Source organism: Zea mays, chromosome 5 (genome assembly GCF_902167145.1).
Source record: "Zea mays cultivar B73 chromosome 5, Zm-B73-REFERENCE-NAM-5.0, whole genome shotgun sequence".
NCBI classification, from domain to species: domain Eukaryota; kingdom Viridiplantae; phylum Streptophyta; class Magnoliopsida; order Poales; family Poaceae; genus Zea; species Zea mays.
The window spans coordinates 9,006,232-9,029,919 of NC_050100.1; the positions used below are offsets into that span (position 1 = coordinate 9,006,232).

The window sequence follows — 23,688 nt, forward strand, 5'->3', positions numbered from 1 at the left end:
ATGTATCGTACTTTCGTGTATTTGGGAGTAAATGCTACATTCTAGTGAAGAAGGGTAGAAATTCTAAGTTTGCTCCCAAAGCTGTAGAAGGGTTTTTGTTAGGTTATGACTCAAATACAAAGGCATATAGAGTCTTCAACAAATCATCGGGTTTGATTGAAGTCTCTAGCGACGTTGTATTTGATGAGACTAATGGCTCTCCAAGAGAGCAAGTTGTTGATCTTGATGATGTAGATGAAGAAGATGTTCCGACGGCCGCTATACGAACCATGGCGATTGGTGATGTGCGACCACAGGAACAAGAAGAGCAAGATCAACCTTCTTCCTCAACTATGGTGCATCCCCCAACCGAAGATGACGAACAGGTACCTCAAGTGGAGGCACTTGGTCAAGGGGGAGCGCAAGATGAGCAAGTGATGGAGGAAGAAGCGCAACCGGCACCTCCAACCCAAGTTCGAGCGATGATTCAAAGGGATCATCCCGTCGATCAAATTCTGGGTGACATTAGCAAGGGAGTAACTACTCGATCTCGATTAGTTAATTTTTGTGAACATTACTCCTTTGTCTCTTCTATTGAGCCTTTCAGGGTAGAAGAGGCCTTGCTAGATCCGGATTGGGTGTTGGCCATGCAAGAGGAGTTAAACAACTTCAAGCGCAATGAAGTTTGGACACTGGTGCCTCGTCCCAAGCAAAATGTTGTGGGAACCAAGTGGGTGTTCCGCAACAAACAAGACGAGCACGGGGTGGTGACGAGAAACAAGGCTCGACTTGTGGCAAAAGGTTATGCCCAAGTCGCAGGTTTGGATTTCGAGGAGACTTTTGCTCCTGTGGCTAGGCTAGAATCAATTCGTATCTTGCTAGCATATGCCGCTCACCATTCTTTCAGGTTGTTCCAAATGGATGTGAAGAGCGCTTTCCTCAACGGGCCAATCAAGGAGGAGGTGTACGTGGAGCAACCCCCTGGCTTCGAGGATGAACGGTACCCCGACCATGTGTGTAAGCTCTCTAAGGCGCTCTATGGACTTAAGCAAGCCCCAAGAGCATGGTATGAATGCCTTAGAGATTTCTTAATTGCTAATGCTTTCAAGGTTGGGAAAGCCGATCCAACTCTTTTTACCAAGACTTGTGATGGTGATTTGTTTGTGTGCCAAATTTATGTCGATGACATAATATTTGGTTCTACTAACCAAAAGTCTTGTGAAGAGTTTAGCAGGGTGATGACGCAGAAATTCGAGATGTCGATGATGGGCGAGTTGAACTACTTCCTTGGGTTCCAAGTGAAGCAACTCAAGGACGGCACCTTCATCTCCCAAACGAAGTACACGCAAGATCTGCTAAAGCGGTTTGGGATGAAGGACGCCAAGCCCGCAAAGACTCCGATGGGGACCGACGGACACACCGACCTCAACAAAGGAGGTAAGTCTGTTGATCAAAAAGCATACCGGTCAATGATAGGTTCTTTGCTTTACTTATGTGCTAGTAGACCGGATATTATGCTTAGCGTATGCATGTGTGCTAGATTTCAATCCGATCCTAAGGAATGTCACTTAGTGGCGGTGAAGCGAATTCTTAGATATTTGGTTGCTACGCCTTGCTTCGGGCTCTGGTATCCAAAGGGGTCTACCTTTGACTTAGTTGGATACTCAGACTCCGACTATGCTGGATGTAAGGTCGATAGGAAGAGTACATCGGGGACGTGCCAATTCTTAGGAAGGTCCCTTGTGTCATGGAACTCTAAGAAACAGACATCCGTTGCCCTATCCACCGCTGAGGCCGAGTACGTTGCCGCAGGTCAGTGTTGCGCGCAACTACTTTGGATGAGGCAAACCCTCCGGGACTTTGGCTACAATCTGAGCAAAGTCCCACTCCTATGTGATAATGAGAGTGCTATCCGCATGGCGGAAAATCCTGTTGAACACAGCCGCACAAAGCACATAGACATCCGGCATCACTTTTTGAGAGACCACCAGCAAAAGGGGGATATCGAAGTGTTTCATGTTAGCACCGAGAACCAGCTAGCCGATATCTTTACCAAGCCTTTAGATGAGAAGACCTTTTGCAGGCTGCGTAGTGAGCTAAATGTCTTAGATTCGCGAAACTTGGATTGAATTGTAGCATACATGTGTTTATGCCTTTGATCATGTTCATTTTGCATTTTGTTGTTTATTGTGGTGCTCAAGTTGTACAAACACTCCCTGGACCTCACAAGTCCGTTGCAAAGTGATGCACAGTTTTAGGGGGAGATGTGTTACAACTTGACCCTTTGAGACTAACCATATGCTTGAGTTTGTTTGACTTAGTCTCGAAGGAGAATTGAAAGGGAAAAGGTGGACTTGGACCATGAAAGACTTCCACTGCACTCCGATGAGAGGGTAACTAATTCCAAGTTCATCTCATGAACTCTTATTGCCATTTGATCTTAATTGAAGATTTTTGTGAGGCAATGGGGTTATGGGGCCAAGATTGATCCCGTTTTGGTGCTTGATGCCAAAGGGGGAGAAAATAAAGGCCAAAGTGATAAATGGATCAGCTACCACTTGAGAAATTTTGAAAATAGTAGAATAGAGTTTTTGTTTTGTCAAAAGCTTTTATTGTCTCTTATTGTCTCTATGTTCAAAAGTTGGCTTCTTGTGGGGAGAAGTGTTGATTATGGGGGAGTTTTTGAAATCTTTGATCAATCTCTTTTGGAATGACTCTTTTTATGCTTCAACATGTGTTTGACTTAGAGATAGAGATGTGAGTTTGATTTGCAAAAACGAACCAAGCGGTGGCAAAAGATGATCCATATATGCCAAAATTGAATAAAACTCAAAGTCAGTTTTTATTTGAAGTGATTTTGCACTTGTTCTAGTTGCTTTATGTTGTGTTGGCATAAATCACCAAAAAGGGGGAGATTGAAAGGGAAATGTGCCCTTGGGCCATTTCTAAGTATTTTGGTGATTGAGTGCAAACACAAGTGCTTAATGTGAAAATATGCCCATTGATGTACAAAGTGCAAATCACAAGTTAAGGTATGTTTCTAAGCCTTAGTACATTGGTTTTGTGTACTAATATATTTGTCTAAGTGTTAGAAACAGATAAAAGAAGAGAAGAGAAGACTTGGCTGTGTACAGCCAAGGGGCTGTTTCGGTCTGGGGCACCGGACAGTGTCCGGTGCGCCAGGCTGCCTCGGCCGAAGAGGCCGCTCTCGGGTTTTTCTCCGGCGACTTCGGTTAAAATTCACCGGACTGTCCGGTGTGCACCGGACTGTCCGGTGAGCCAACGGTCGGCCGGGCCAACGGTCGGCCGCGCGATCAGCGCGCGACACGTGGCCGAGCCAACGGTCGGAAGGGAGCACCGGACTGTCCGGTGTGCACCGGACTGTCCGGTGCGCCAGATCTGCAACGGTCGGCAACGGTCGGCTTCGCTTTTTATGGAAACAAATCGGGCACCGGACAGTGTCCGGTGTGCACCGGACTGTCCGGTGCGCCCGACGACAGAAGGCAAGAATAGCCTTCCAGATGTGCTCTCAACGGCTCCTAGCTGCCTTGGGGCTATAAAAGGGACCCCTAGGCGCATGGAGGAAAATACCAAGCATTCCTTGAGCACTCTTGATCACTCACACATCAATCTTGCGCACTTGTTCGACATTCTAGTGATTTGAGCTCCGTTCTAGTGTGCTAGTCTTTTGAGCTCAAGTCTGGGTCTTGTGTGTGCGTATTCGCTGTGATCTTTGTGTCGTGTGTGAGTTGCTAATCCCTCCCTTGCTCTGTGATTCTCTGTGAACATCTTTTGTAAGGGCGAGAGGCTCCAAGTTGTGGAGATTCCTCGCAAACGGGATTGAGAAAAGAAAAGCAAGAACACCGTGGTATTCAAGTTGATCATTGGATCACTTGAGAGGAGTTGAGTGCAACTCTCGTCCGTTGGGACGCCACAACGTGGAGTAGGCAAGTTTTGTACTTGGCCGAACCACGGGATAACCACTGTGTCATCTCTGTGATTGAATTCTTGTGGTTATTGTGTTTTGACTCCTCTCTAGCCACTTGGCATAAACTGTGCTAACGCCTAATCAAGTTTTGGGGCTTAAAGTTTTGAAGTTTTACAGGATCACCTATTCACCCCCCCCTCTAGGTGCTCTCAGATCCCCCGCAAGCCAAGCACACTCTTTCTCCTTCAGCACGAGCAGAGTCAATCCCATATAGATCCACCAGTAGAGTCAATCCCATATAGATCCAGTCGATCTCTTGATGACACCGGAAAATATACAAACGAGTCACAACTCAACATTCGTCTTCTATTTGAAACCTTTTTTCAGCAAATTAAAGTAGTATGATAACAACAAGATGTGCCACTGTTCTTTTTTTGTGACAAAGCACAATGACTTGTGTGCTAAACTATGATACCTTTTGAACAATGACAATTGCTGCCTGAAAAGGTGTCATGTCTTTGTATGGAAGCTGAAAAGAAAAGGCCAACTCAGCAATTAGCAAAACCACACTTCTACTCTACCATTACAACGATGAAACAAAATGACGGCGAGAGAAAAATAACATTTGCACTGAATCCTAGTAACATGAGATCAAACTGAAAAGGGCAAGATATTTGCACCCAAGAATCTTGGCTAGTAACAATTTGAGCATAGTTTCTTGGGATTCATGGAATACAGAATAGCCAGGTGATAAGAAACACGTGTATTTTAATAGCACTAAAAAATCATTCCAACAAATTAGAAAATATCTATCTTAAACTACTGCACTGAATCCTAGTAACATGAGATCAAACTGAAAAAGGCAGGATATTTGTACCCATAAAGCTTGACCAGTAACAATCTGAGCATAGTTTTTTTGGGAAGATCATAGAATACATAATATCTAGGTGATAAGAAACATGTGTAGTTTAATAGTACTGAAAAACCATCCCAATAATTCAAGAAAAATATTTATCTTAAACCACTGCACTAAATCTCAGGAGTATAAGATCAAATTGAAAAAGGCAAGATATTTGCACCTACAAAGCTTGGCCAATAACAATCTGAGCATAGTTTCTTAGGAAGGTCACATGATACTAAATAGGCAAATGCCTCTCGATCTAGCTGATAAACACCCGAGATGCAGCTAGCTGTCTTCACCGGTATTTCCAAACGTCTCAGAGACCAGACGAGATGCGAGAGGAGCAATGGCAATTAAGGGATTTAAATTAAAATCCTATGTAGGGAGCCTGAACGATTTCGAGTTATCAGCCAATGCTTTTGAAACCCCAGTTACAAGCAAATGCACTCAAGGCTCAATTTAGATATGATCTTATCAGGTTCAAAGTGCTGCAGGACAAGATAATCTGCTCTAACCTGACCAATACACATATGTGGAAATCCTAAATCCTCATGAGACATCAAACTTTTCGATCCCAGAGTAGCCCTGGGGTTGTCATCCCTCATCGAGCTGCAAGTGAAAGCTTCCCGAGTTTTTGGACGAAAAAATAAAAATAAAAAACATATATAATTGGGTTCCTACTTTGAGTGAAAGGTCGGCAGACACCCATTCTTCTAATACTTTAGATCCGGAGTATCATTTTGAAAATTTTAATTATTTTTAAATCAAAATGAAAAAGGTACCTAAATTAAGGTCCAGCCAGAATTGTCAAACTAACTGAAAAGCATCTCTTCGGCCCAGAAACTCCGAGCAAAACAGGCCGATAATTCACCAGTCCAGCACATCCAATCAGCCCAAACCCAAAGAGTCCGGCAAGGAAAAAGGAAACGTCAAGTAGTAAAAAAAAAAGCACGCTTTTGCAGCTCACCCAAGCGCAGTACGCCGCGACAGCGTCGACTTTCTGAACGATCTGGCGGCGGCCGCGGCTCCCAAGTTCACGAAGCGGGAGGCGCAAGCGAAGCGGCTACCTCTCGCCGGAGATGCCGCTGGGGACCTCTCCAGTAGTGGCGGAGGCCGAGGCATGGACGTGGGAGAACGCAGCGGCTGGAGCTGCCGCCGGGTTCGCCACGGTCGCGGCCCTCCACCCGCTCGACGTCGTCCGCACCCGCTTCCAAGGTAATCCTCGCCTCAGGCTACATACTCTAGGATTTCAGAGACTAAGAACGACGAACGGTAACTGCTCTCTCTCTCTCTCTCTCTCTCTCTCTCTCTCTCTCTCTCTCTCTCTCTCTCTCTCTCTCTCTCTCTCTCTCTCTCGTGTTGGCGTGCAGTGAGCGGCGGAAGGGGGTGGTCTGAAGTGCCTCCGTACAGGAACACCGCGCATGCTGTGTACACTATCACACGATCTGAGGTATCATCAATCCGACCACATTTCCTTGGCATGTTAATGGGTGCGTGAACTTTTTTTTCCAGAAAATCACCCTTACCATTGTAAAAAAAGTTTGGGTTATTTGTGTATGCGATGCTTCCCAAAAAGTTGGAATAGAACTTGCCTTCTATATGTATAGGTGAAATTTCTTAATGGTTGATTCTTAGTTGAAAAATTTAAGTTGATTGGGAATGAGTTCAAATTCGTCAAACATGTGCTTATTTATGCTTGCTCAAAGTTCATGTAACATGTGAAACACAAATGCAGTACCGTGAATCATTACATTTTAGATGCGTACAAGTGACATGGTTAAGCAGGGGTTGCTGAGAAGTGTGCTCATCACATATGAGCTGCGACTCACTGTACATGTGAGAAATCAGCTGGTTCGAGAAGTTTGGTTCTTAGAAACTTAATGTTCCAGATTTTCACCAGCTGCATCTCTTGATGCTGCCGAAGTGTTCGTTATAAGATAGGATCTCCTAAGGATTAGGTTGTTCAGAGATTCTGATGTATTCAGTATAAGATTTTTTTTCTGATTTAATCAAGTTCTTGTAGGGCCTGAGAGGACTTTATGCAGGATTTTATCCCGCAGTTCTTGGATCAACTGTTTCCTGGGGCCTATATTTCTTTTTGTAAGTTACTATATTATTTCTTTGTCTTTGAATAATAGTGCTGTGTTCTTTTTTTTTGATCTACTAAAGTAGACTCAAGTAAATAACTACTTTCAGGATTTCACTTCCTATCTGAGAATTCAAGTGTCTCACTTACTGATTTGGGCTGCTTAACTTTTAGCAACATGAACGCTACCTATAATATATGTTTATTAGCATTTCAGATTTTCAATTGACATGAGATGCATTTTTTAAAGCTATAACAGAGCTAAACAAAGGTACTTACAGAGGAAGAATGACCAGCTTCATCCAGTCCATCATCTCATCTCAGCTGCAGAAGCAGGTGCTTTGGTTCGTACTATCTTTTCTAAAATGTCTATGTTATTGGATCGCTTTTTGTTCCAGTTTGTTCAACCTAAGATTCAAACATGACTATTTGATTATCAATGTGTATCTAGGCTTTTATGCATTACCTTTATGATTGTTCTAGCTACTAAAATGTGTACCTTTGTAGCATTATTTATTCATCTATATTGCTTATCATTTAAATGTGCATTTTTTTCTTCATGAAACTGATTTTATTGTTATTATACACTATACAGGTTTCCTTGTTTACAAATCCCATATGGCTGGTGAAAACAAGACTGCAACTACAAACAGCTAAACACCATACTTCTCAGTATTCTGGTTTTTCTGGTAATATGTGCTTTCTTTAAGCACTTACATATAAATGCAAATGTTGTATAGGAAGCAGTCACTCATATTGTTGGGTACATGTATTTAAGTCTGGTTTAGCAATTAACAAAACACATCATACTGGTGTAACTTTGAACTCTGTTCAGCATGATCTGTGCTCGTTCTCAGTTCTAGTAGAAGTTCTGGAAGCTATGCCTATTTATGTGGGTTTAGATAAGAAGGTCCTGCTTCTACTTCTACGAAGTATCTTTCTGAAGTTCAATTGCTGAGATGTTGGGTTGAATGGAATTGTAGTTGTAGTGTAGGGTGTAGCAATGGGAGTTTGCTTGACAATGGTGATTTGAGTAGTCCTCCTAACGCATATGATGCACCTAACAATTATGGATGTAATCAATCTAAATAATAACCTAGCTGTTCCATATATACATGCAGATAATTATTTTGTTTTCTCAAACTACAATAATTAATTCATATCCTAGGAAACTAACTACTTATTTTGGCAGAATGGACATTCTTATTGAGAAAGGTTCTTCCATTCTAATATTGTCTTGTCCACTGTTGTTTTATCTCTAGGATTATTAATGCAAGTTATCTGCCATTCCAGTACCTGCAGCCACAAAATTATTGATATATCTTTCTGTGAATTATTTCTGCTCTTACTTGTTCATGTTTTGTTTTGTCTATATTTGATTTTATACATCGGTAACTTTGCTTACTTGTTCGTGTAAAGCCAGATGCTTTGAAAACTATTCTAAGAGAGGAGGGATTTCTTGCACTTTATAGGGGAATTGGACCTGGTCTTTTGCTGGTATGTATTTATATTTACCTGCTGCTAGCTGAGTTTTATTCTCCATTTCTTTGTCAAACTACAACTATACTCATATAACTGCTAGTTACAATAGTGGAGTACTACAATTCATTCTTGAGGTTTGTATTCTCTAGCATTTCTTAGCTGTATGCTCCAATTACATGAGATTACATTACCAACACATAACACTTAATTCATAATTAACACTTGAAGTTTGAGGTTTACCCTCTTAAAATTTGTTAATCAGCCTAAGAAATTTATGGTTGTGTGCTCAAGATAAGATCCGTCTGCAACTCAACTTGGTGATCGTTGTTTGTAACTTCACATTAATAGTACCAATGGATAGCTGTGTGTTTTCTATATTACTATTCTGTTTGAACCTGACCTTATTATGGAGATCATTCTTAGTTCTGGGTATGGAAAGATTGAAGAAGTAAAGATAAATATTATGTTATTTGTTTCATATGCCTGTTTATCGCAAGAACTCCACAATTGCAAGCTTCTTTTCCCTCAATTGCAAGTGCTGTAGCAATTGGATCTGGAAAGTTTCATTTTCAATGTCAAAGAATGTTAGCTTTTAGAGTGCTTAGTTATTCTTTTCTTTTGTTTTATGCATATGGATGGTTGACAAATCTAGTTCATGCCTCCATGTTTGTTTATTCTGTCATGCATGAAAGGTCACCCATGGCGCAATACAGTTCACGGCCTATGAGGAACTTCGCAAAGCTATGATATTCTTTAAAAGTGCACAATCAAGGGCAGACGACGCAGGAGGCGGGGAGTCATTGGTAGTAACTGACCAAATGTGTGTTTGGGTGTTGAATATCGACTTTAGCATGGTTCAATAAAGACATTTCAGTTCCCCTGAATTCTTAATTATGTTGTTTTTATATTCTTTCCTTAAACTGTTATTGCCGGTATTTATATCTAGCATTTTCATGATATTTCACACATTTAGACACTGTTTCTCTGTATTATGCAATTTTTGAAATTATCAAACCTAAGCAAATTGAACATATAGTTATATGACTTATGAAAATAGTTCATGCAATATCATATTGTTTTTTGAAATTGTAAAACCTAAGCGAATTGAACATATAGTTATGTGACTTATGAAAATAGTTCATGCAATATCATATTGTTTGGCTCCACTCATAACGTATGTACAGTTGTAGATATACATCTATGGTATCATATTGTTTGACTCCACTCATAACATATGCAGAATTGTAGATATACATCTATCCTTGGGCCTTTACTACTTTGCCTGATATTCCATTCTCTTCACTCTTAATGCTTAGCTGAATTCCATCGATTTTGCGGCACTTGGGGCTGGTTCAAAAGTAGCTGCTATTCTACTTACTTATCCTTACCAGGCAATTTCCTCTGCTCCTACTTATATTCTCATAAACTCCATAAGTATATTCTACCTTTTTATTGAACATATGTTTTTTTAATCTGTAGGTCATCAGAGCCCGCTTGCAGGTTTTACTTTTGAAACTTTCTAAGTTTTCATGTCCATACTTATTTTTTAATTTTAATCTCTTCTGAGTTTTGATTATTTATAACTCTTATGTGTGGTTTTCCAGCAACGGCCTGGCACTGATGGTACTCCAAAGTACTCAAATAGCTGGCATGTAGTGAAGGAAACTGCAAAGTAAGACTTCAGTGGTGATGTTGAAATCTTCAATTATATAATGTCCAGAATAGGAATAGCATTACTATATTTGGCTTGTTCTTAGTCATATGTAGATACTTGATGCTTCTAGTATGAAGTGGATTGCTCGCTGGATTTTCCCAAGTTTGCACCTACATTTTTGCTTACCAATTGACAAGTCTTCCCTTCAGTAATTAGCATATTGAGAACCCTGAAATATATTTATAATTTTATAAAAGAGTGGTTAAAGTCTAAAGTGCCTTTAAAACACGACAGGAAAGAGTTTTGTTGCAAATTATTTGCCGGCCACATCTGCACACAATATTGGAAATTTGAAAATTGAATGACCTTACATGGCATCACAGGGGAATTAAATGCTTAGGGCTAGTTTGGGAACACCATTTCTCCAAGGGATTCCTATTTTTCTAACGGAGCGTTTGGATCCCTTCATTTCAGAGGAATTGGAATTCACTCAATAAAGTAACTTATTTAATTTGGAATTTTACATTCCACCACTTTCCAAAGTTCAGATATAAGCATATCTCAAATTCACGGGGTGGAGGATGGAAAATGATTTTATGCACTAATAGAATTTGTTTCTACTAACTTACATGACACTCTTTGTCTCAATCATTTATAGTAAAAATGTAGCACATAAATATCTCCGACATCTTGCTAATAATAGTATACAAATATATTTTGCAAAAAACTGAATTAGCTTTAATTGATATATGTCTAAATTATTATTATTAGAATGGAATTCAATTCTAATGATCCAAACGAGGCGTAAGGGAAAATGAACTAATTTCCTTTGGGAAAATGAAAATCCCCTGGGGAAATGAGGTTTCCAAACTAGCCCTTAGTGTGAAATTCTGAAGTCTGAACTTGAAGTCTGAACTTGGGGAAGGGATGGTTCTTCAATTCTTCTGAATATAGACTTTGTTCTAAGTCAAGGGATTGGTGTTCTGATGTGCTTTTGGATAATACATATCTCTACTGCAGGTATGAAGGCGTCCGTGGATTTTACAGGGGCATCACGTCCAATCTACTGAAAAACCTTCCAGCTGCGTCCCTCACGTTCGTGGTGTATGAAAATGTTATCAAACTATTCAAAGCAACCAAGGAGAAGACGTAGCTACTCATTAAATCCAGGAGTACTATGCATGGTCTGACATTTCTGAGTTCAAACGATGCCTATAATTTCCATTCCACGTCAAGCCCATATTTTATCCATTTAACATCGTATATGACAAATATGTAACAGTACAGGTTGTGACCAACCTGGGTCGTGGAAATTTTTTGTACTTGCATTTTGTAGAGAGAAAATACACATTTTGTTTCTTCCCAAAGAAATATGTCTTTGTTATATAATCCAGCCGGGACGCTGGCGTTGTAGATCTCCGTCCTGCTGTTCGGTTTAGGCTGTGTGGCCGAGCTATGTACTCCCTCCGTTTCTTTTTATTAGTCGCTGGATAGTGCAATTGCACTATCCAGCGACTAATAAAAATAAACGGAGGGAGTACCATTTATAAGTTATAATTCACGTCTTAAGAGTTACACTGGCACAATACAATGCCTTTCGTTATTTGTACTCTATCCGTTCCAAAGCATAAATGATACTATAGTATCCACCCTAAGGTGGACTGGGGCAGGTAAGTTAATTTAATTTACACCTTAATCAATTTAGGGTCGGACTTACCTTAATCAACTTAGGGACGGATTTACATAGGTTCGAGTGAGAGTCTAGGTCTTGTTCATTTCTATATTGTAAGTAGTAGAGTCTAAATTTTTATCATAAAGTCTCCCGCTCTAGTATTTTAGTGCTCATCTTTACAAGTATGCTCGCACTCTTATTTTATTCTAGGTTCGCCTCTGAATCAACTCAATATATATATGGATTGAGATGGATATTAAACAAAGCCTGAAGAGTCAAAGAATATCTGATGCTTCCACCTCGTGTTACATGGAAGATAAATTAAAGATACTAGGAAGCTCAAGCTTAAGCCGCCGAGCCCCCACGATCCAGAACACGGAACGGATAAAAAAACCGGAATATGTTGGGCTTCTCATGAGCCCAAGGTGCCAAATATGTTTGCACATACGTCTGACGCTTCAAGAACACCAAATCACCAACTTGAAAGGCTCCTCGTGATCTGGATTGTTTTGGAGGTCGGGCAAAAAACCGGAGGTGGGTGTTGAATCAAGATCGTTGGTGAAGAATCGGAGTTGCCTCAAATGTGGGTGTGCTGAGGCCTAGCAATAATGACGCATCGCGATCTTTCTATTTCTGTGCCACGTGTAAGGTGTAGGCGTTGTCATGTTCCTTTAGTTGTGTACGGTCCGTCTGATGAAGTCGGAGCTGCTCGTACCTTGTGTTGAGCTCGATAACGATGACTCTGGATGAACTTTGTGAGGTTGTCACCACTTGTGCTATTTGGGCACTCTGTGTAGGTTTTAAGCTCGTTTTTTTTTTAAAACTGAATCAATTCTAATCTTCTTCTTAATGAAAAGATAGAGCTAATGCTATTAGATAGAAAAAACTCACGTTCCGAATGGTTCTTGGCGCGATGGAGGTGGTGTTGCAGCAATTGGTCCATCCACAGGTGATGCAGGTGGTGTTTTATGACAAAGTTTTTAAAATAAAGTTTTGATTCATATTTTTTAAAAACTACAAATAAACTTTTCGTACATTTGTATTTTTATAAAAGTGTTTTAAGATAAATTTATGCATATAAATATTAGGTTTTAATACTAAACAATAAAACATTTATTTATAGTTAAAATTTTATAAATTTAACTCAAATCTTGTTCAAAACGATAAATATTACTCCCTTCATTTGACTTTTTATGCTAAATTTGATCGATTCATCTTATTTTTTTAAATAAAAAATTTAAAGACATACTTAAAGTATATTATATACTAATAAATATATTTTTTAATAAGACAAGTCAAGGACATGGGGGGAGTAAATTCATCGCAACTACCCGTCCAGTCGTCCACGCACCAGAGTATCAGAGACGACCGCCATTGCCCCCCGTGTCGAACACGGGGCGTAAAGTCCTTCGAGATCTCGCTTCTGCAAGCTTCCGCGCCGGCGCGGTGGGTGATATGAACCCCGCTCCGGTGGCGAACGGCGCCGCGGCCGGCGCTGGCGTGGGCATGAACCGGCTGGGCGGTAGGTTGTGGTACGCGGCCGCCGGCGCCCTCATCGTGGCGCTCCTCGCCGTGGCCGTGAGCTACCGCAGCTTCCCGGACATCCCTTCGTCGTCTCCTGGAAGCTGCGGCTGCCCGGTAAGAGTCTCTCCATTGGTACTGCGTTATGCTTAGCTGCTTTTGGGGGGTTTGATTTAGTTGATGCGGCTCTGACTTCTGAGGTGGCGGTGTGGTCTGTTTCAGGCTGCGAGGAAGTACACGGGGATGGTGGAGGATTGCTGCTGCGACTATGAGACGGTGGACGCCATCAACGAGGAGGTCCTGCATCCAATCCTACAGGAACTCGTTAAGTTGCCCTTCTTTAGGTACTTCAAGGTGAGCACGTCCGGATTGTTTGTTTTTCAACGCCGTGGACTGTGATTTTGGCACATTAGTTGAAATGTATGTTGTGGTATTCCAATGAGGCGATAGAGTCGTTGTAACTTGTAGTCATGCGTGCTTGATTGGAGAATTTGATGTATGATTATGGAGTTACGGAGTTTTACTTTTTCCCCCTGAATGTTCTTGTGTCATTTTATATGGGGCACTTTCGGATTGTTTTTTTCTCAATGTTGTGGACTGTGATTTTGGCGCAATAGTTGAAATGTATGTCGTGGTATTCCAATGAGGCGATAGAGTCGTTATAATTTGTAGTCATGTGTGCTTGATTGGAGAATTTGATGTATGATTACGGAGTTACGGAGTTTTACTTTTTTCCCCTAGATGTGCTTGTGCCATTTTATATGGGGCACTTTATTGTTTTTTTTTCAATGACGCGGACTGTGATTTTGGCACATTAGTTGAAATGTATGCGATTGTTATTCCAATGAGGCGATAGAGTCGTTATAATTTGTAGTCTTGCGTGCTTGATTGGAGAATTTGATGTATGATTACAGAGTTATGGAGTTTTACTTTTTTTCCCCTGAATGTGCTTGTGCATTTTCGGATTGTTTTTTCAATGCCGTGGACTGTGATTTTGGCACATTAGTTGAAATGTACGTCGTGGTATTTCAATGAGGCGATAGAGTCGTTATAATTTGTAGTCATGCGGGCTTGATTGGAGAATTTGATGTATGATTACTGAGTTGTGGAGTTTTACTTTTTTTACCTGAATGTGCTTGTGCCATTTTATGTGGGGAAGATAATCGTGAAAACTGTGTGATTATTTGTTACATTATTATTATTTTTCTTGAGAAGTTGATTGTGATTTTTCTGTTTTCTATTATTCTAAGGTGAATGTTTGAAACCTCAGGATTGAACTTTTTCTGTACTCTGCTTGTTAATGTTTGCCTTTTGATTAGTAATAATTCAAATAAACAAAAATCAACCCTGCTCTATATAGAATCAAAGCAGTATTTTCTCGATCAGAATGTGAAGGTTGGCTTACCTTATTTAGGGAATTTAATGATGTAAATAGTGCACAGTCTAGTCTTGTGGACCATCTAATAGTACCTGTTAGCTACCCTAATTGGACGCATAGTTCCTGTATTTCTTATTTCCCCCATTCTATTCATAAATTCCCTATAGTTTGAGAAGTTCGTGGCAGAGAATGGTTTTGATCTTTGTTGTTATTGATGTGTAAGCCTTTTGCATATTGCAAAATGAAATTGATTGGTGTGGTTACTATTTTGTAGAATTATACTTTCGTCTCATGTTCTCAGATTACTTTCATCATTTCACGTGAATTGCTTAACGAGGAATGGCGATGAAAATCTATCTGATGACATGGTTCCAGAAATGTGAATCCTATAAGTTCTGTTTCAAATTTTGTGCAGTGATCTATAGTTTTGTATTTGTTAGTCTGCCTACTATATATATAGCTAAATGTGAACATGTGATGCCACCAAAATACTCACATTAAAAATAAAAAATTTCTGCAGTGGCCAGTGGCTCATCTGTTCTAAGTCACGTGCTGTTCCTTGTCTTTTGTAAGGTTAAATTGTGGTGTGACTGCCCTTTTTGGCCCGATGATGGAATGTGCAAGCTTAGAGATTGTAGTGTTTGTGAGTGCTCAGAGAATGAGTTCCCCGAACCATTCAGGAAACCTTACAGTGGACTTTCTCCAGATAGTATGATGTGCCAAGAAGGAAAACCACAGGCTGCAGTTGATAAAACACTTGACAGCAAGGTTTTCAAAAGATGGGTTGAAACTGACAATCCGTGGACATCTGATGACGAGACTGATAATAGTAATTTATCTTTGCCTTGATCTATTCTATTGCACATTCTTTGTTTCTTGTTTATTATCATTCTTGACGATTATCAAATTGTTGTACTGTTTTCAGATGAGATGACTTACGTGAATCTTCAACTGAATCCTGAACGATACACTGGCTATACCGGTGATTCAGCAAGGAGGATATGGGATGCTATTTATAAAGAGAACTGTCCAAAATGTATGAAAATGTGCTCTTTCACATGCTTGTTCCGCTTTAGTTATACTAGTTTGATCAACCATGTTAAGTGTTACCAATAATTTGCATCCGAGCTGCTTATCTTATTTCATGACAACCTCCATGTTTTTTAATTAGGGCATAATGATGGGGACATGGATGACTTCCCGATTAGAATACGACTATATCAAGGGTCAACTTTGAGTCCTAGTCCTTACCTTTTTGTGTTGGTGATGGATGAGGTCACAAGGGACACACAAGGTTATATGCCTTGGTGTATGTTTCTTGCAGACAATGTAGTGCTTGTTGATAAAAGTCAGGTAGAAGTAATTAGGAAACTAGAATTGTTAGGAGACTCTAGATTAGTTATGACTTCAGCCCATCTGTTCTTCTTTAGTATCTTGTAGTGTAGTTCTCTAGTTGCATGCCTGTTCCATTAGATGTCCTACATAACATGATATAGAATCCTATCACACACTTCAGTCCTGCATCAGCAAGATTGTTTTGACACAAGTTTTTTAAATGCATTTTTTCTTCAGATCCCTCTGAAGAACTGTGCCATGAGAAGAAGGTATTGTACAAGCTTATTTCAGGGTTGCACTCCTCAATCTCGGTGCATATTGCTTATGATTACCTTCTTGATGAATCTACTAACTCAGTATGTGACCGAATTATCCTCCTTCATTATTTTTTATTGTGCCAAGTTTCGTAATTATTTTGACCACTTCTAATGTAAATGGTCACAGTGGGGACAAAATCTTTCTTTGCTGTATGACCGTGTCCTGAAGTACCCAGAACGTGTCCAGAATCTATACTTCACCTACCTGTTTGTTCTTCGAGCCGTGACAAAGGTTCCCTTATTTAATAGTATTATTTTGTTTCAACGCTATTGTGGAAGATCAAACTGTTAGGTTTATTTTGTTTAAAATTTGTAGTGGATAATGATTTGATTTGGAATATTTCAGGCAGCAGATTATCTTGAGCAGGCTGAGTACAATACTGGCAATCCTGAAGATGACTTGAAAACAGAATCTCTTGTGAAGCAATTGCTTTACAATTCCCAGTTAAGATCTGCATGTCCATTGCCTTTTGATGAAGCCAAACTCTGGCAAGGTGAAAATGGTCCTGAGCTAAAGCAAGAGATTCAGAAGCAATTTAGAAACATTAGGTTTGTGACATATTTCTGGTGTTCTTATTTCATAAGATACATATGAACCACTTGTATCCTTACCCATGTAACATTTTCTTGATTAGTGCAATTATGGACTGTGTTGGATGCGAGAAGTGCCGACTGTGGGGAAAGCTCCAAGTTCTTGGCCTTGGAACTGCTCTGAAAATTCTTTTCTCCGTTGATGGAGACAGCCATTTGAATCAGCCGGTATGTAGTCCATCTCTCAAATACTCACTCCTGCCATATTATGATCTAAGAGATATATGCTGTTAATTTTGTTGGCATTTGCTCGAAAACTGTTTGTTTTGAAACATTATCCATTTATCCTCATTTTAAGTTCCTAACACTAAATTCATCTTGATGTCTTACATTTCCCCTAGACAAAATTATGGTAAGCTGGCTAGGTGTCTTGTTACAAAAATGCTTCAATTGACCTCAATTTTTTTCTTTAAAATAAAGGGGAGTTGATTTTATGTGACTTTTGACTTTAGCTCGACTCGGTAGGCTGGGTATGAAGTTTGGTCTCAAACAACCTAGGAGATCATGACAAATAAGATTATGTTAATCAAAGAAAGGTCGAAAAAAAGTGTAGTCCGATATCCACCCTTACCTAGAACCACACATTGTCTCAAAGAGAAGAAGGGATGCACTATGAGTTCTATGCAAAGTTGCTACTAAACCAACTGAAGCACTTTGAGTTCTTGAATTGGCGAAAAATATTCTAAAACCATCAATATACATTTTGATTTCATTTTGTATGTTTAAGTGGATATTTGTTTAACAATACTTCTTGGCGATTGTTCAGTTGCAGCTGCAGCGAAATGAGGTCATTGCATTGTTCAATCTTCTGAACAGGCTCTCAGAGTCTGTCAAATTTGTACATGAAAAAGGATCATCAGTCGAAGAAGTCATCAACGAACAGAGCCCTTCAACTGTTCAAAAGGGTGCTTCCAAGACGAATCTTAAGGGCTTGTTCGGTTATTCCCAATACACATGGATTGGATGGGATTGAAAAAAATTGTGAAGAAGTTTGACTTGTTTGGGATTCAAACCCATCCAATCCCGCTCAATCCACATGGATTGAGAGCTAACCGAACAAGCCCTAAACTGGTACCCCCACCCCTCCCCGGCTTTGTATTGTTTCTTGCATTCATCGCTCGTAATCTTTCGTTATTGATTCTTCCGCAGGACTTCCTCTGAGATGTAAGGGTGTAATTTGTAGTTATAGAAGGACACGCTGGAAGATTAACATAGATATGCACGGATATACCGAAAGATTAACATGCGCTGGCCGTACGTACTTTGTTGCAAAGAGATACAAACCCTTTTTAGCTAAATGTGATGCCACAGTTAACCAAATATACAGCTAGAGAACTAAGGGTATGTACAATGATGTTTAATGTAGAGTCTTTTAAGGTGTTTAAAGGGGGCATTTGCAAAAAAAAAGTGGAGTTGTCTCTTCGTGAAGAGACGTCTCTGTCTCGTAACCTAATTAGCAACAGACGCCCTGGGATAGAGCCAGGATTACGATATAAGAGGGACCGATCAATTTATCAATATTATATGATAAAAAATATTGTATAATATTATCAAGTTTAAGCACTCGATATGTAATAAGAATTCTAGATGTTCATAAACTATTTTAGTTCATGAGTTCATTTTCTAACTAATTGATATATTAAACTAAAGTTGTGACGCAAGAACAATACCAAAATAATAAAGACGACATAACGATGAATATCCGACGGATGAGATTCAACTTCTATATAATGACTCTAGTATTCATGAGGGCAACTAACAAAATTGTGAGAGAATTCAAAAATCTAAAGCCTCGAGGATCCATGAAAATTCGTCAACCTACGCAGGTGGCAGGTATATGTCAAATTTGTCGTGTACACACAACTATCAGGTGACAACTTTAGTTAAAATCTGTTGATTTTATTATCAACAAGATCTAATGTATTGTGTATATAAGTTGTTGACGCTCATTCTGCTGCTTCGCGTGATCACCTTTGTTGACTTGGTTGTGGGGCTATGGTAGAGACAAGTCAAGTGGTCAGCGGAAATCGATAGCTGCCTAGCCAGATGATAGGATGAATCATAAAGGGGTGAGGTTCAGATACCATCGTCACAAGCGAATTAGGTTTGACGTTTCATGCAAGCATCGATTGGTCATTAAACAAATATTTTATCTTATATTCTTTGTCTTTTTTTAGACTTTGGTTAGCATATACTACAACAAAGTTATGAATCATGTATTACCAATCACTATATTAAACCCTTGATTAATTATGTTGCACAAAATTTAGAGAAAAATATTTAGAAACACAAAATTTAGACTATATATACACATAATTCTCTTGTTTGTGTCTCAGCCTTGGGAGGGGCCATGGCCCCTGCCGGGCCCCTTGGCTCCGCCCCTGCTGACGTCTCACTTCTCATTATACGAATTCGTCGTCTATTTTATCGATCCGATGTTGTACCAGCATATTTACTTCTGTATTTATTAATAGACTATATTTATAGACAGTTCATTGTTTATTAAAGTCTTTTAATTATCTCTGATATTTAGAGAACTATTTTAATGTCCCTTCGCTATACATGTCCTAACGGAGACACTAATAACGTTCAACAAATCCGGAAAACCGATGTGTTCCTAGTTTGCGATAAGCAAATTTCGAGAGTAATACCCGGGGCGACGCATGGCCGGCCCGGCAGTCTCCTATGCCTCGCACGCAAGGACGGACGGGCACGCGAGAAGGGGATGGGCCGCGACCAGTGACCGTGAGCCCATTGAAACGTCACAGCCCCGGCTCTCTGTCCCCGCTTCGCATTTCCTTTCCACCCAAAGTCTCCCTCACCTGCCAGTCTGCCACTCGCTCGCTCTCTTCCACAACCCGCTTCCCCCAAAAACCAGATCTACCACCTGCTCGGCCTTAGGGCGCTTCTTGGGCCGAGCCCTAGCAGTCCGGAATTCCGATCTCGGCCACCACCTCCTCTTCTCTCCTCTCCTCTCCTGAAAGCAGTAAGCTCCTCCGTTGCCATACTCGTCCGCCCGGTCTCCCTCCCCTCCCCTGCTCCAGCTCGTCTGGTGGCGTTATGATTTCCTCGCGCTCGCGAGTTCATCCTAGATCTGCATGGTCTGGGCTAGATTCCGCCGGATCTGTGGCGGCCGTTTAAATCTGTGGGCTTTTATTTTGCTGCGTTTAAGCGCGATTTTGAAAGGTTTTCGCCCGTCCCGATTTGGGCCTAGTGGGCCATGCTGGGATTTCTTCCGATTTCCTGAAATTTTACCGGTCGGTGTGCGGTCTACAAGTCCAGGCCATAGAGGAGCTCCCGTGGCTGCTGTTCATAGTAGGATTTCGAATTTGGGGCGCGAGGTTCTGTTCCGCGGGCCAGATGAGATCTGTAGTCTCCTCCATGCGCCATGGCAGTAATTTGGGGAAAACTCTGCGGCGAGCGGACTTTTGATTCTCAGTCAGCTGTGTCGACTGGGAAACGCTCAGGTGATTGAATTCAGAAGTTTGCGGGTACATAATCATGTGGCACATTCTTGCGAGACCAAGGATGCTTAGGGTTTGAGCAGCTGTGGACATGGTCTGAAGCTCTGTAGCTTAACCGTGTCATGCAGCCCCCTTTGAAGTTCTATAGCTTAAACCATGGCATGGTGAAAGCCCAAGCTCAATGGCGCTCCAGTGTCTCACGCACGAATTGAAGATGGCACTAGCAAGTAGTGTTTCGTCTAAACAAGGAAAAGAAAGTTAGGATTTTGGTGATTTATGAGCTTGTTCAAGAATACGAGTGGTTGAGGAAGTAAGGGCATACGTTTTTGGCTTTTATGCATTTTGTTTGACGGTATGTCTTATTAAAAACATTATAAGCATTATTTGTTTTGCTATAACTTATTTTATCATTAAAGATAGTTTAATAATGACTTGTTTATTTTATTATCTGTAAAAAAATGAATAAGACAAACTGCCAAACATGATATCTAAAAACCAAAAGCGTCGTCTATTTTAGGATGGAAGTTGTAGTGCTTAATTCTTAATAGGAACAATTGGATCTATACCATTAAAAGATCCAAACTTTAGATATATACTATGGACCCCACATGTCATTGACTCATGTGGACCCACATGTAAGTGAGATAGTAATGGTATGGATCCAAAGTGGTGATCTTTTAATGGTATGGATCCAAATTTCCCTTCTTAATAATAATACAACTTACTGGAGTTGTGCGAGTTCCTCTTATTACTAGGCCTTTTTGTTGCGAAACTATGATGTATTTGTCAGTTCTGTTATGTTCAAAGATTGAATCCTATTTTGATGTCATTTTCGCGCTTCCACAATGTCCTGATTTTACCATTGCCATGACTTACAGATCTCAAAAGTTCAGCGGGTAGCCTATCAAGATGGCCGAGGAAACTGCCAATGACGCTCAGGTGGCACAAGATAACGAGATTGCTCTCAGCAATGAGGCAATCCAAGGTGATGAGTTGGTCCATGTTGAAGAGCTGTCCCAAGGTGATGATTTGGTTCAAGGAAATGAGCTAGTTGTTTCTGAGGTGACAACTCCTACTATTGGAACCAGACGCAGGAGAAAGAAGTCTTTGGTATGGGAGCACTTCACTATTGAAGCCGTCGCAGGTGGGGCCACTAGGGCATGCTGCAAGCTCTGCAAGCAAACCTTTGCTTACAGCTCTGGTTCAAAGATTGCTGGGACTAGCCATCTCAAGAGGCACATCACCTTGGGCTCTTGTCCTAAGATAAAGAATCAAGAGCAGAGGCTGGCGCTGCCTTCAACTGGAGGGACTGACAATGATGGCGAGGGAACTATAGAGCGGCGAACCAAGAGACGCTACAGATACACTGGTTATGCAAATGCTGCTTTTGATCAGGACCGCAGTTGCTCATACTTGGCAAAGTTGATCATTCAGCATGACTACCCACTTCACATTGTTCAACAGCCGTCATTTGCCATTTTTATTGAAAGTCTGCAGCCACGTTTCAAGATTGTGGATGTTGAAACGATGGAAGGAGAGGTATATGCTGTTTATCAGAAAGAAAAGGAGAACCTGCTTCAAGCATTCAACAGTATGCCTGGAAGGATCAGCCTCACTATAGGATTGTGGACAACTAGTCAGACTCTTGGGTACGTTTCACTTGCAGGGCAGTTTATTGACTCTGAGTGGAAAGTGCACCGAAGAATGCTTAACTTCATGATGGTGTCATCTCCTCATTCAGAGAATGCACTTAGTGAGGCAATTAGCATGAGCCTTTCTGACTGGAATATGAAGGACAGGCTATTCACCATCACATTGGATAATGAATGCTCCTCACATGATATCTACAGTGCAAATCTGAGGGACCATCTCTCCAACAAGAACAATCTCATGCTTAAGGGACAGCTCTTTGTTGTGAGGTGCTATGCCCATATCCTTAATGCTGTTGCCCTAGATGTCATTGCTTCAATTCATGGTGTTGTATACAGCATTCGTGAAAGCATAAAGTTCATAAAAGCTTCTTCTGCCCGCGAAGAGAAGTTTGCTGAGATTGCTCTGCAGCTGGAGATTCCCAGTACCAAGACCCTCTGTCTGGATGTTACAACCCAGTGGAACACCACCTATCTGATGCTGCTGGCTGCTTTGGATTATAAGCAGACTTTCACTACACTAGAAACATGTGATGATAACTACAATGAAGCTCCATCAGCAGAGGATTGGAAGAAAGTTGAGGCTGCCTGTAATTACCTGAAACTGCTATACGATTCTGCACATAGTATCATGGCGGCAGCAAACCCAACTGCAAACATCTTTTTCCATGAAGCCTGGAAACTTCAGCTAGAGCTGGCAAATGGCACAGGCCACGAAGATCCCACTTTCAGTAGCATCGCCAAGGATATGCATGAGAGGTTCGACAAGTACTGGAAAGATTGCAGCCTCGTGTTAGCCATTGCTGTTGTCATGGATCCACGTTTCAAGATGAAGCTCGTTGAGTTCAGTTACTCGAAAATCTATGGGGCTGGGGCTGCAAAGTATGTTAAGGTGGTCGATGATGCTGTACATGAGCTGTATAAGGAGTATGTGGCTCAGCCACTCCCACTGACCCCAGCCTATGTTGACCAAGGCGAAGGGAATAATGGACCAGCCAATGCGAATAGCAGTCAAGGGGCTCCTGCTTCCACTGGTGATGGGCTTCTAGACTTCGATATGTACCTTTCTGAGATCCAAAGTAGCCAGCCCTCGAAATCTGAGCTGGAGCAGTACCTAGATGAATCCCTCACTCCACGTATCCAGGAGTTTGATATCCTGAACTGGTGGAAGCTAAACACGGTCAAGTTTCCAACCCTCTCTAAAATGGCCCGTGATATCTTGGCCATTCCAGTGTCCATGGTAAGCAGTGGCAGCTCTATATTCTGTGCTGGAACAGGAAGTCACATGCTCGATGACTACAGAAGCTCTCTGCGGCCTGAGATTGTGGAAGCACTTGTTTGCGCGAAAGACTGGCTCCAGTATTCACCACCTGCCACCGAGGCACCGAGTTCTGCACTGGTGAAGGCTCAAGGATCGTAGGTTTGTCGTGGTCACTGCCTGCCTTGTGGAAGCAAAGCAAGAATCCATTTACCCATCTGTCGTATCTCTGAGTGTAGTTAACTGTAGGTGTATTGTAGGCTGAGATTGTGAACCGATTTTGATATATTCTGGTATCTATCACGTAAAGGTGTAACATGTGTTGAACTCTGCTGAACTCGTGGCTGTTCTGATGTCGTCTGACTTTGCAGTTTGCACACTTCCCTATGTGCTTGTACAAGCCGTGGGATGTATCTTGTTTTTGTATTAAATTTGTTTTATACCGTGGATTGATGTCTCAGTCTATATATAAG

At 41.0% G+C, this 23,688-nt stretch overlaps 3 protein-coding genes across 8 annotated transcripts; all 3 read left to right on the forward strand.

Moving 5' to 3' along the window:
* Positions 1 to 5,835: 5,835 nt before the first annotated feature.
* Positions 5,836 to 11,413, forward strand: LOC100192670 (uncharacterized). Its single transcript, NM_001137878.1, has 11 exons — positions 5,836 to 6,023; positions 6,179 to 6,258; positions 6,832 to 6,908; positions 7,145 to 7,238; positions 7,490 to 7,583; positions 8,318 to 8,391; positions 9,069 to 9,179; positions 9,693 to 9,767; positions 9,856 to 9,876; positions 9,981 to 10,048; positions 11,051 to 11,413. Exons 1-11 carry the CDS (start codon positions 5,888 to 5,890, stop codon positions 11,181 to 11,183), a joined length of 963 nt encoding a protein of 320 aa, NP_001131350.1. The 5' UTR covers positions 5,836 to 5,887; the 3' UTR covers positions 11,184 to 11,413.
* A 1,600-nt stretch (positions 11,414 to 13,013) lies between these two features.
* LOC100383981 (uncharacterized) lies at positions 13,014 to 18,117 on the forward strand. 3 transcript variants are annotated; one of them, XR_004849238.1, is made up of 10 exons: positions 13,014 to 13,340; positions 13,446 to 13,577; positions 15,175 to 15,430; positions 15,527 to 15,637; positions 16,174 to 16,292; positions 16,381 to 16,485; positions 16,600 to 16,802; positions 16,889 to 17,012; positions 17,611 to 17,915; positions 17,994 to 18,117. XR_004849238.1 is itself a non-coding variant. In XM_008645912.3 (9 exons), exons 1-9 carry the CDS (start codon positions 13,158 to 13,160, stop codon positions 17,815 to 17,817), a joined length of 1,440 nt encoding a protein of 479 aa, XP_008644134.1. In that variant the 5' UTR covers positions 13,014 to 13,157; the 3' UTR covers positions 17,818 to 18,101. The 3 variants fall into 3 exon arrangements, 2 of the variants coding, with proteins under 2 accessions (XP_008644134.1, NP_001170065.1); XM_008645912.3 differs by having other exon boundaries at positions 17,611 to 18,101; NM_001176594.1 differs by lacking the exons at positions 13,014 to 13,340; positions 13,446 to 13,577 and having other exon boundaries at positions 15,214 to 15,430; positions 17,611 to 18,084.
* Positions 18,118 to 19,629: 1,512 nt separating this feature from the next.
* Positions 19,630 to 23,668, forward strand: LOC100281046 (uncharacterized). Of its 4 annotated transcripts, none has more exons than XM_008645366.4 (2): positions 19,630 to 19,830; positions 21,187 to 23,668. In XM_008645366.4, exon 2 carries the CDS (start codon positions 21,218 to 21,220, stop codon positions 23,375 to 23,377), a length of 2,160 nt encoding a protein of 719 aa, XP_008643588.1. In that variant the 5' UTR covers positions 19,630 to 19,830; positions 21,187 to 21,217; the 3' UTR covers positions 23,378 to 23,668.
* The last annotated feature ends 20 nt before the right edge of the window (positions 23,669 to 23,688 follow it).

What these genes read in the sequence shown, in the direction of transcription:
- LOC100281046 (XM_008645366.4), top strand. Translation starts at nt 21,218, where the DNA reads ATGGCCGAGGAAACTGCCAATGACGCTCAGGTGGCACAAGATAACGAG.
- LOC100192670 (NM_001137878.1), top strand. Translation starts at nt 5,888, where the DNA reads ATGCCGCTGGGGACCTCTCCAGTAGTGGCGGAGGCCGAGGCATGGACG. An exon ending in TCAGTATTCTGGTTTTTCTG is followed by an intron (nt 7,584 to 8,317) that starts GTAATATGTGCT and finishes GTGTAAAGCCAG; the next exon opens with ATGCTTTGAAAACTATTCTA. An exon ending in GTAGTGAAGGAAACTGCAAA is followed by an intron (nt 10,049 to 11,050) that starts GTAAGACTTCAG and finishes TCTCTACTGCAG; the next exon opens with GTATGAAGGCGTCCGTGGAT.
- LOC100383981 (XM_008645912.3), top strand. Translation starts at nt 13,158, where the DNA reads ATGAACCCCGCTCCGGTGGCGAACGGCGCCGCGGCCGGCGCTGGCGTG. An exon ending in AAGCAATTTAGAAACATTAG is followed by an intron (nt 16,803 to 16,888) that starts GTTTGTGACATA and finishes TTTCTTGATTAG; the next exon opens with TGCAATTATGGACTGTGTTG. An exon ending in ACAGCCATTTGAATCAGCCG is followed by an intron (nt 17,013 to 17,610) that starts GTATGTAGTCCA and finishes GCGATTGTTCAG; the next exon opens with TTGCAGCTGCAGCGAAATGA.